At 38.8% G+C, this 11,887-nt stretch overlaps 1 protein-coding gene across 5 annotated transcripts in view; it reads left to right on the forward strand.

The window, feature by feature from the left end:
• Positions 1-11,887, forward strand: part of SLC35F4 (solute carrier family 35 member F4) — a 437,612-nt gene that overhangs the window by 407,401 nt on the left and 18,324 nt on the right. For 3 of the 5 annotated variants that reach the window (XM_037739463.1, XM_017531056.2, XM_037739465.1), the window contains exons 3-4: positions 1,696-1,993; positions 7,088-7,307. In XM_037739463.1, coding sequence (XP_037595391.1) covers positions 1,696-1,993; positions 7,088-7,307 — 518 coding nt within the window. The remainder of the gene's footprint in view (positions 1-1,695; positions 1,994-7,087; positions 7,308-11,887) is intronic. The other 2 variants (XM_037739464.1, XM_017531057.2) reach the window with 1 other exon arrangement.

The raw sequence follows: 11,887 nt of genomic DNA on the forward strand, positions 1-11,887 counted from the left end.
TGTTTTCTGGCCTCCAACTAGACTGTGTGCTCAAGTATTTCATATTCAAACCCTTAGGATCCAAGTAGCTAACTAGCACAACTAGTTACAGAAACCAGGTTTAGCTGGTTTGGGTAGAGTCTCCATAAGATTTTGTTGAATGAATAAGGCTGCCAGTTTTCATCTTCTGGATGCCTGGGCTGAGAATTCAGTACTGTTTATGAGACTTACAAGTCATGTAGTGGTTGCAGCATTCATAGTTGCTTGGTTTCTATTCCCCATTGGAGAATTTGCTTTCAAGGCTTTCTTCTCCCTTCCCCCAGTGATTATATCAGAAAGCCTTAACTGGGTAAAGGTTTTTAACACAGTGGGGCAGTCACACCTGGCTCATTAAGCAGTGGGAACACATTTAGCAGGAAGGCCAGCAGGTTCTGGAGACACCAGGTGAGCAGCCGCATCCACTGCCATTTGCAGTCTCTGGGCTACTCTACTTTACTAACCCTCAGCATGGGTCCCTAGAGACACAAGAGAATCTTGTAGACAGTTACCATCTGGGATCTCAGCTCGGGGACTCAGGGTGACCTCTGCTCCTGTTTAACTTCCTGAAAGGTACATGAATTCATTATGTTAACTCGTTTGTTCCATGAAGGGAGCTAGCCTTCACAATTATCGCTTTTAGAGACTTTTGGCTATTTTTAGTGTGCTGTAAAATTGCTGCTTAGTAAAAGTGCAAAGCAGAATTTATTGTGCTCCCAGAAACACATTAGTCATTTGTGTTGAGGAGGGAAATGACTGTGCAGTCAGGACTTGCTCTATTCTTGGGACGTATTACTTTTAATAATCATCTCTGCTGCATTTTTTTTAAGAGACAGGGTCTCCCTCTGTCACCTAGGCTGGAGTGCAGTGGTATAATCATTGTTAACTGCAGCCTCAAACTCCTAGGCTCAACGAATTCTCCTACCTCCGTCTCTGGAGTTGCTGGGACTAAAGGTGCATGCCACCTCCTCCAACTAATTTTTGGTGTGTGTATGTGTAGAGACAAGGTCTTGCTTTGCTGCCCAAGTGGGTCACACACTCCTGACTTCAAGTGATTCTCTCACCTTGGCCTCCCAAAGTGCTGAGAGGACAGGCATGAGCCACTGCACCAGGCCATTTGCTGCAATTTTTTTTTAAAAAAAGGAAAATATTTCTCACTTTTCATGTTGGTGCATATAGAACAGCTTTGGCTGGGTTCTGGTCATTTACAGCTTCTGTTTGGGGTTGTATATTGTAATGACAGAGGGGAAGAGCAAGAGAGCTGGTAGGACCCTGGGATGCCCCTAAGCCTTCTTGTGGGAGGTATTATGCTTCACATCTTCTTATGTTTGATAGGAGAAAGCAGGGCACATGGTCAAGACCAGTATTTGGCTCCTTCCCTTGTAAGAGCCTGGTAATGCTCTTACAAGGGAAGGACACACTAAAAAAACAGCATAGTATCTGCCAAGTCCATGAGCATCCTCATGGACTGGATGGGGACTCAGATGTTTACTGCATTGTGTAGAGCAGAGAGTCCAAAAAAAAAATTGAGCTGAAGTTATCAGTCTCTTTAAGTGATGGCAGAAAAGAAAAACACTATCTGCCTCTTTGATTTCATCTGTCTTTTTTAAGGAGTTGATATATTTGATTGCTGTTTCATAACCTGCTTTCCACACATTTATATTCCTTTCCTGTTTCCAGCAGATGATGGGACACAGACTCATTCTGAGAACAACAGCCAAGAAAACAGAATCAAGGCTCACTGCCTGTCCTGCACGTCCATGGTTCTGAAGGCCATCTGGGGACTCTTGATCATTTTGTCAGTATCATCATCTTGGGTTGGAACCACACAGATTGTAAAAATTACTTATAAGAACTTCTATTGTCCATTTTTCATGACTTGGTTTTCAACAAACTGGAACATTATGTTTTTCCCAGTCTATTATTCTGGTCATCTAGCCACTGCTCAAGAAAAGCAATCTCCAATGAAAAAATTCAGGTAGGTTTCATCTTAACTGGTCAAAAAGAGATTATTGAAATATGTTTTATGCAAATGGCCCATTTTTATCTCTTGGGAATATGAGTTGAGTATTTGGGGGTATGTAAAGAAGCAAGATCTAAGGTTGGTGATGAGCACTAGGAGCAGAATCAGTCCTCCCTTAAAATAAATGTGTCTACAACATGCCAGGCACTATACTGGTGCCTTTGCATATCTTCTTATGACTGGTGGCAACATTTACTTTTTAAGGTGGTGTTATCCCCATTTTAACACAAGAGGAAACAAATTCAGAAAGGTTGAATGACTCACCCAAGGTTATTCATAAATAATAGAACTAAGATTTAAATCCAGATCTATTTAGTAAAGTGTTTTATAACAACATCCTAGTGTGTCAAGGCCAGAAAAAATGGTATTAATAAGATTGTTAGACAAACATTTGCTCAATATTCCTGATACCGAGATGCCTAGCAGATGAAATGGCCTCATTTCATGTAAGGGAGAGTTTGGCACCAAGAAATTCTAAAAGATGCCATTCTTTGCTGGCTAGATGCACATAGGGGCTTTGTCTGTTTCCCTGTTAACCATAAACAGTGGTGGTTGAGCTTACCTGAAAGTCGTATGGTTCTAGTGGTTGTTCCATGCTAAACTTAGTTTCTGTAATCCCCTCTTGCATAGCTCAGGAAGCCGACATGGCTGATGTCACACAGTCCTGCACAGCACTCAACGGAGGCAAAAACAGCATTTCAGTCCAAGTATCTTTGCTAGTTGACAGCTCCTCAAAGAGGAAAAGCCCGATGCTGCGGAGTGACTTCTAGGACAACTGCTGTGATCACCCAGAAAAAAAAAAATAGGGACATCAATGGATGGCAGATGGAAGAAAAAAGTTCTGCATGTGGGCTTATTACTCCTCAGAAGAGTAGCTTTATCTTACAGCGGCCAAAATAAACTTTCTTTCTTGCCCCTATACCAAAGGAAAAGAAATGATTATTATAATTGGTACATTATGAGACTCTTACAAACTTAACCTTGAAGGGTCTGTCTTCAAATTCCATTTTCTTTGTGTGTGTTGTTCTGAGACAGAGTCTTGCTGTGCCACCCAGGCTGGAGTGCAGTGGCGCCATCTCAGCTCATTGCAACCCTCACCTCTTGCCTCAGTCTCGAGTAGCTTGTGTTACAGGTGCACAACACCCCGCCCAGCTAATTTTTTGTATTTTTAGTAGAGATGGGTTTCACCATGTTGGCCAGACTAGTCTCGAACTCCTGGCCTCAAGTGATCTGACCACTTTGGCCTCCCACAGTGCTGGGATTACAGGCTTGAGCCACCGTGCCTGGCCTCCACTTCCATTTTCTATCACCACTTTGGAAGTGCTTGGGAATATTCTCACCATGAGTTGATTTTCCTATATGTGTCCATGAAAACTCAGTTATAATTAAAGAATTAAAAAACAATTCAAAAAGAATAAATGCTTTTTGTTTGGGAGAGAGCCTGTAACTGTGATTACTAAAGATAGTTTGGATTTGATTCCCATCAAAATAGACATGATCTTGCATTGTAGAAGTTCTTAAACAATGTTTAATAAGTCATTATAGGGGAATGTGATTATCAGACTAAAACTGTCCCTGTTTGAATATACGTATGTGTACCTATACAAAGTGTGTGTTCTACTTAAACATACATATTGATTTAAAACAACAAAAGTTTCATATAAAAAGAAGTACCTCAAGAATACCTCAGAGCAAGCTAAGTCAGTTTAAGGTAACTGATTTAAAACAAGAGACTGCTGCTAGCAGAAATGTTGCTTTGGGAATGAACTTCATCTTTTCCACATCTCTCATGTCAGACTAACTCTGAACTTTGTAAAATTGCTGATTTAGCACTCTATCTATAGTCCACATAGAGTGAAGTTGACCATTTCTGAAACAGAATCAAAGAGCTTTTACTGTCGAGCAGAAAACACCATCTTTGAAGGGAATATTCTCCAGTGGCCTCCTCCATGTGAGAGGTAAAATTGTCAGACAATTCTTAGATCCTTTTTTTCCCTGTAGACTCATTAATACCATCTGCCAAGAAGTCACTCCCAAAGCTCTCATGACTGAACAAGGGAAAATAGAGTTAGTATGTAAGACTGGAAATAGGATTTGTCCCATAGCACCAGAAACTCTATTTTCTCTAGAATGGTATGAAAGCATTTCCAGTTTTTTTCTTATCAGTGACATCAAAATAATGTTAAATAAATCAAATCGAGATGGTGAGGACTGTCTATTTAGAAGCAGTTTTTGATAATCATTTTGCTTATATACTAGAAAATTCAATCGCCTCAGGTGAATTTGAAATTTAGGAAGAAAAAAATTATATACCATATTACTAACAAGAATGTCTTCTTAGGGAAAAAACTTTAGAAAACATAAAACTAAAGCCAAATATATATTTGCCTATGTCAGGCACCTATGAAATGTGCTTAAGATGCTATTTAACATAAATAAAGGGTTCAATAACTAGTAGCTGATGTTTAAATAATAATTATTAGTGTCCTCCAACTTCCACACTTTCTTTCAAGCTATACCACCTGTCAATGTCGCTTGCCCAGAAAGTCTGATCTTACCATCCCAAAGACAAACCCACCATTATTTGCTTCTCCATAAAAATCCATTTTTTTTTTAGTTTTCCTGTTTTAGTGCTTAATGCTTAAATAGTATGGGATTTTACACAAGTGACCTGGCATTTGGATGGAGAATGTTTATAATTTCTACAGCAACAATGACAAAGGAGACAAGGCTGGCAGTGAGAGGAGAAGGGGAAGAAAAGGGGAACAATGTGGGAACAAATACCTGGGAGACAGGGTGAGCCAGGTGAGAACAGTCTCTGCCTGGTAGCAGCGTATTCCCAGATGCTTTGCCCGTGAGGCGCTGCCTGTCTGGAGTACACATCTGTTGGTCTTCCTGTGGGATTGGAATATTCCCTTCCTGCAACCAAAATCTTTGTTGAGGAGCACTCTTCCCAGCATGATGGTGGGCTCTCAGTTGAAGAATCATCACTGGCTAGGACCTGTGATAAGAAAAAGAAATCCTTTAATCAGAAATGGGTTTAATTGCGGTTTGTAATAAATGTGTTCATATTTTAAAAGGCATTCAGTGGTTGTAAATGGTAGGATAAACCCACAACTCTTAGCTCCAGCTCCAAATGGCAGCTTTCTCACAGAGCAGATCGCCTTACAAGTACAGAATATGAACTTTGTGCCCAGGATGCTCCATGAAACCTCTTCTGGTTCTATGTATGGTGCTAATTCAGAATATCCCATTGGCTGTGGGGCTCCAGAGAAAATACTCACTCTTTCCTGTGTACGTAAGCATGTATAATTTGTTTACTTTACAGAAGGCTTTAAATTATTTAATCCCTTCATTGAAGTTCTGTCTCTTTCAAGTTAACATTTACCTTTGGGAAATACTACTTTCATTTTACAAAAAACGTTCCTTTTTAGTAGTGTCTGACATGAAAGTAAACAAATTTCAGTGTAAGTTTGTGTGAGCAACACGTCTTTAACCTTCCTGGAATCGCTGACCTGCAACTCGCAACATTCTCATCCAGTTGAAAGCCACATTTACTATGAAACTTAATGTTTAAGGCTATACTTCCTGCATCTAAATTCTTTATCACTCCTGCTCTCCATGTGTTCCTTTTTTGGGGTTACATCATTCATGGGAGGCAAACATTGGCTAGAATTTACTTTGATTTGCAATACTTTGAGAGACACTAATTTCAGTTAAAACTGGAACAGAAACTAGTGCAAGTACTAGAGTCCTGTATAGAGATTTCATTATAAACATATGCAAATATTAATAATGTTTTGCTTTGAACAAGATTACTTATACTGCTCATGAAAATACCATGCCTAGAACATGACAGTTGCTCCATAAATGCTTGAATGTTCATTAACAATTGAGTAGAAAAAAATTAAGTGAAACACTCCCTGTGGTAACTCTGTTTTCAGTCCATAGTCATATGGGCACTGTCATTGTATCACTTCCATTATTGCCTGTATGCATTGCTAGCTTGAACATTTTTATTGAAAGCGCCCCTCAGAGCCAGGCGCAGTGACTCATGCTTGTAATCCCAGCACTTTGGGAGGCCAAGGCTAACAGATCACCTGAGCTTACGAGTTCAAGACCAGCCTGGGCAACAGAGTGAAATCCTGTCTCTACAAAAAAAAATTGTTAAAACTAGCTGGGCACAGTAGTGCGTACCTGTAGTCCCAGCTACTGAGGAGGCTGAGGCGTGAAGATGGCTTGAATCTGGAAGGTGGAGGCTGCAGTGAGCCAAGATCATGCCACTGCATTCCAGTCTGAACCAGACCTAAAAAAAATCATATAGCCAATTTAAATGAAAATCAAACAAATCATCAAAGATTTAACTGAAGTGACCATTTTTTCACCCCACATTCAGACAATTCCTCCAAAATGGCCAAATGTTTGTATATAAGTACAACTGAGTTTTCTATTTAGTTTTTGTCATGTGGGGGTGATCACAGAGACTTTAATTTTTCTGCCTTAAAAATGCTAGCAGGAAAAATCCATTAGTAAATTGGGCAAATATATTAGAAAGAGGCATAGTGGTCTTAGAAATAAAATCCCAAAACATGTGCTGCACAGACATATGAGGGTCGCTTTCCCTACAGATTCTGGGAATTGTCTGTAGCCTGTTCACACAGTAGTAGCAGCCTTGACCCTCTCTCTCTTGCCCACTGAGGAAGGATCTTCTCCCTCTTCCAATAGTGATTTCAGCTACTACCTGTTTCTGTATTTCTTCAGGCCCTTCTGAGAATGCTCAGAAATGGCAGAATGGCTTTTCAGGCAGCCTCCAGAGAATATCTCAGAGAAGAGGGTCTAGCTCTGTGCCTAGGCAGATGTGGGCTGTTTTTCAAGGAAACATACACTCCCCTGAAGCCTGCAGATTTCAGAACTGGGTTCAGTACACTTTACAGATGAAGGACGGGTATGAGTGTTTGTGCTCTTACCTGAAAATGGCTGTGATGAGTCAGATAAGACAAGATGTGTCACCATCAGTACCTGGGTATTAACTTCTCTTTTCTTTCCTAGGGAATGCAGTCGGATTTTCGGTGAAGATGGTCTGACGCTGAAGCTCTTTCTTAAAAGAACTGCTCCCTTTTCTATTCTATGGACTTTGACTAATTACCTTTATTTACTGGCTTTAAAGAAGCTGACGGCCACGGATGTCTCTGCTCTGTTCTGTTGTAACAAAGCCTTTGTCTTCTTGCTGTCATGGATTGTGCTGAAAGACAGGTTCATGGGAGTGAGGGTAATGGCACACTTGATTCAGTGAGCGATGCCTGCCTTTATTGTAAATCCTTGGCGTCAGGAGAGCCTATCTGCTTTGTTTCATGGAGTTTCTGTAAAACTTTTCTCATTTGTTCTCAGTACAAACTGAAATCTGAAGATGCGTTAGGAAGCCCAGGCAGTTCCAACATCAGTTGTTTTCACTGGTCAGTGAGCTGATTCCAACAGGAGGCACTAAAGCAGACAGAGAAAACAAGTTCCTATTTCATAACTTTTAGAATTAATGGTGTGATCAACTCCTTCTCTCCTCAGGAATAAAGGGACTGAGAAAATTAGCCACTATAAAGATCATGATTTGCATTTTTCAGTCATCATATGTTGACAATCCCCTATTGCTCACACCAGATGGATTTAATTAATATTGGTGTGAGTAGATAAGATTACCAAACAGCAATTAAAGTCACTAGTAATGGCACAATGCTGTTAAAAGTGACTATACATCTAGTGTGGGTGACTAATGCAGATATGGAAGTGCAAGCAACAACTTATTTTGGGTACAAATCTTTAATTGAACTGCATTAAACTTGCACCAACAACTTCAGTTCTGAGTTTATTCCTTTCAGGAGTAATATGGAGATATATATCCATATATGCTGGCTCCATGTTAAAACGAGATCGCTTGGAAGCCCTGAAGATTTAAGGAGTCAGATCTCATTCATATAATATGGCATGCCACTATGATGAAAATATAGAGACAACATTTCTTTAGAAGGAAGTACAAATGAATTGCGTTTTCTCAGAATATCAATATTATACAATATAGCTTCTCAGAAAGAGATATCCAAGATAGAATTTGAAACATATTTTCTTATCAAAACATTGCTTTTACTGGCATCAATTCCAAGGTCCTTTCCCCCTCCTAAATGCTGAAACTAAGGTTTATGATAATCATTAACCCTGAAAGCTGCTTTTTTGAAATTATACTTTAAGTTTTGAGGTACATGTGCAGAACGTGCAGGTTTGATACATACATGTACATGTGCCATGGTGGTTTACAGCACTCATCAACCCATCGTCTACATTAGGTATGTTTGTCTGGTTGTCTCTTCCTGTTAGTTCCCGAGAATGATGGTTTCCAGCTTCATCCATGGCCCTGCAAACGACATGAACTCATCCTTTTTTATGGCTACATAGTATTCCATGGTGTATATGTGCCACATTTTCTTTATCCAGTCTATCATTGATAGGCATTTGGATTGGTTCCAAGTCTTTACTATTGTGAACAGTGCTGCAATAAATATAAGTGTGCAAGTGACTTTATAGTAGAATGATTTATAATCCTTTAGGTATATACCCAGTAATGGGATTGTTGGGTCAAATGGTACTTCTAGTTCTATATCCTTGAGGAATTGCTACACTGTCTTCCACAATGGTTGAACTAATTTACAACCTCACCAACAGTGTAAAAGCATTCCTATTTCTCCACATCCTCTCCAGCATCTGTTGTCTCCTGACTTTTTAATGATCACCATTCTAACTGGCATGAGATGGTATCTCACTGTGGTTTTGATTTGCATTTCTCTAATGACCAGTGATGATGGGCATTTTTTCATGTTTGTAGGCTGCATAAATGTTTTGAGAAATGTCTGTTCATATCCTTTGCCCAATTTTTGATGGGGTTTTTTTCTTGTAAATTTAAGTTCCTTGTATATTCTGGATATTAGCCCTTTGTCAGATGAATAGATTGCAAAATTTTTCTCCCATTTTGTAGGTTGCCTGTTCACCCTGATGCTAGTGTCTTTTGCTGTGCAGAAGCTCTTTAGTTTAATTAGATCCCATTTGTTAATTCTGGCTTTTGTTGCCATTGCTTTTAGTTTTTTAGTCATGAAGTCTTTGTCCATGCCTCTGTCCTGAATGGTATTACCTAGGTTTTCTTCTAGGTTTTTATGGTTTTAGGTCTTATGTTTAAGTCTTTAATCTATCTTGAGTTAATTTTTGTATAAGGTATAAGGAAGGGGTCCAGTTTCAGCTTTCTGCATGTGGCTAGCCAGTTTTCCCAACATCATTTATTAAATAGGGAATCCTTTTCCATATTGCTTGTTTTTGTCAGGTTTGTCAAAGATCAGCTGGTTGTAGATGTTGGGTGTTATTTATGATGCTTCTGTTCTGTTCCATTGGTTAATTGTTATTGGTCTATTCAGGGGTTTGACTTATATCTGTTTTGGTACCAGTACTATGCCATTTTGATTACTGTAGCCTTGAAGTATAGTTTGAAGTTAGGTAACATGATGCCTCCAGCTTTGTTCTTTTGCTTAGGATTATCTTGGTTATGCAGGCTTTTGTTTGATTTCATATGAAATTTAAAGTAGGTCTTTCCAGTTCTGTGAGGAAAGTCAATGGTAGCTTGATGGGGATAGCACTGAATCTATGAATTACTTTGGGCAGCCTGGCGATTTTCACAATATTGATTCTACCTCTGTCCATAAGCATGGAAGGCTTTTCTATTTGTTTGTGTCCTTTCTTATTTCCTTGAGCAGTGTTTTGTAGGTCTCCTTGAAGAGGTCCTTCACATCCCTTGTAAGTTGTATTCCTAGGTATTTTATTCTCTTTGTAGCAATTGTGAATGGGAGTTCACTCATGATTTGGCTTGCTGTTTGTTCATTACTGGTGTATAGGAATGCTTGTGATTTCTGCACACTGATTTTGTATCCAGAGACTTTGCTGAAGTTGCTTATCACCTTAAGAAGATTTAAAAAAAAAAAAAAAGATTTTGGGCTGAGATGATGGAATTTTCTAAATATACAATCATGTCATCTGCAAACAGATACAATTTGATTTCCTCTTTTCCTAATTGAATACCTTTATTCCTCTTGCCTGATATCCCTGGCCAGAACTTCCAATACTATGTTGAATAGGAGTGGTGAGAGAGGGCATCCTTGTCTTGTACTGGTTTTCAAAGGGAATGCTTCCAGTTTTTGCCCATTCACTATGGTATTGGCTGTGGATTTGTCGTAAATAGTTCTTATTTTGAGATACGTTCCATCTATGCCAAGTTTATTGAGAGTTTGTAAGCATGAAGGGCTGTGGAATTTTGTCAAAGGCCTTTTGGTGTCTATTGAGATAATCATGTGGTTATTGTCATTGGTTCTGTTTATTGATTTATGTTGAACCAGCCTTGCATCAGCTTAGGGATGAAGCTGACTTGATCATGGTGGAAAAGTTTTTTCATGTGCTGCTAGATTTGGTTTGCCAGTATTTTATTGAGAATTTCACATCAATGTTCATCAGGGATATTGGTCTAAAATTTTTTCTGTTGTGTCTTTGCCAGGATTTGGTATCAAGATGATGCTAGCCTCTTTTTTCTATTGTTTGGAATCGTTACAGAATGATTGGTATCATCTCCTTTTTGTACCTCTGGTAGAATTTGGCTGTGAATCCATCTGGTCCTGGACTTCGGTTGGTTGGTAGGCTATTAATTACTGTCTCAATTTCAGTAATTGTCCCAATTGTTATTGGTCTATTCAGGGATTGAACTTCTTCCTAGTTTGGTCTTGGGAGGGTGTAAGTGTCCAGGAATTTATCCATTTCTTCTAGAGTTACTAGTTTATGTAAAGGTGTTTATAGTATTCTCTGATGGTAGTTTATATTTCTGTGGGATTGGTGATGATATCCCCTTTGTAATTTCTTTTTGCCTATTTGATTCTTCTCTCTCTTATTAGTCTGGCTAGCAGTCTATTTTGTTGAACTTTTCAAAAATTCAGCTCCTGTATTCATTAAGAATTTTTCATGTCTCTATCTCCTTCAGTTCTGTTCAGATCTTAGTTATTTCTTGTCCTCTGCTAGCTTTTGAATTGTTTGCTCTTGCTTCTCTAGTTCTTTTAATTGTGATGTTAGGATGTTGATTTTAGATCTTTCCTGATTTCTCTTGTGGGCATTTAGTGCTATAAATTTCCCTCTATACACTGCTTTAAATGTGTTCCAGAGATTCTGGTATGTTGTATCTTTGTTCTCAGTGGTTTTAAAGAACATCTTTATTTCTGCCTTTATTTCATTCAGGAGCAGGTTGTTCAGTTTCCATGTAGTTAAGTGAGTTCTAATCTAATCCTGAGTTCTAATTTGATTGCACACTGTGGTCTGAGAGATTGTTTGTTATGACTTTTGTTCTTTTGCATTTGTTGAGGAGTGTTTTACTTCCAATTATGTGGTCAATTTTGGAATAAGTACGATGTGGTGCTGAGAAGAATGTATATTCTGTTGATTTGGGGTGAAAAGCTCTGTTGATTTCTATTAGGTTCAGTTGGTCCAGAGCTGAGTTCAAGTACTAGAAATCCTTGTTAATTTTGTCTCGTTGATCTAATGTTGACAATGGTGTGTAAAAGTCTCCCACTATTATGAGTCTAAGTCTCTTTGTAGGTCTCTAGGAACTTGCTTCATGAATCTGGGTGCTCCTGTATTGGGTGCATATATATTTAGAATAGTTAGCTCTTCTTGTTTCATTGATTACTTTATATAATACCCTTCTTTGTCTCTTTTGATCTTTGTTGGTTTAAAGTTTTTTTGTTTGTAATTTGCTTGGTAAATCTTCCTCCATCCCTTTATTTT

This window comes from Cebus imitator, unplaced genomic scaffold (assembly GCF_001604975.1).
Source record: "Cebus imitator isolate Cc_AM_T3 unplaced genomic scaffold, Cebus_imitator-1.0 Scaffold70, whole genome shotgun sequence".
Lineage (NCBI taxonomy): Eukaryota > Metazoa > Chordata > Mammalia > Primates > Cebidae > Cebus > Cebus imitator.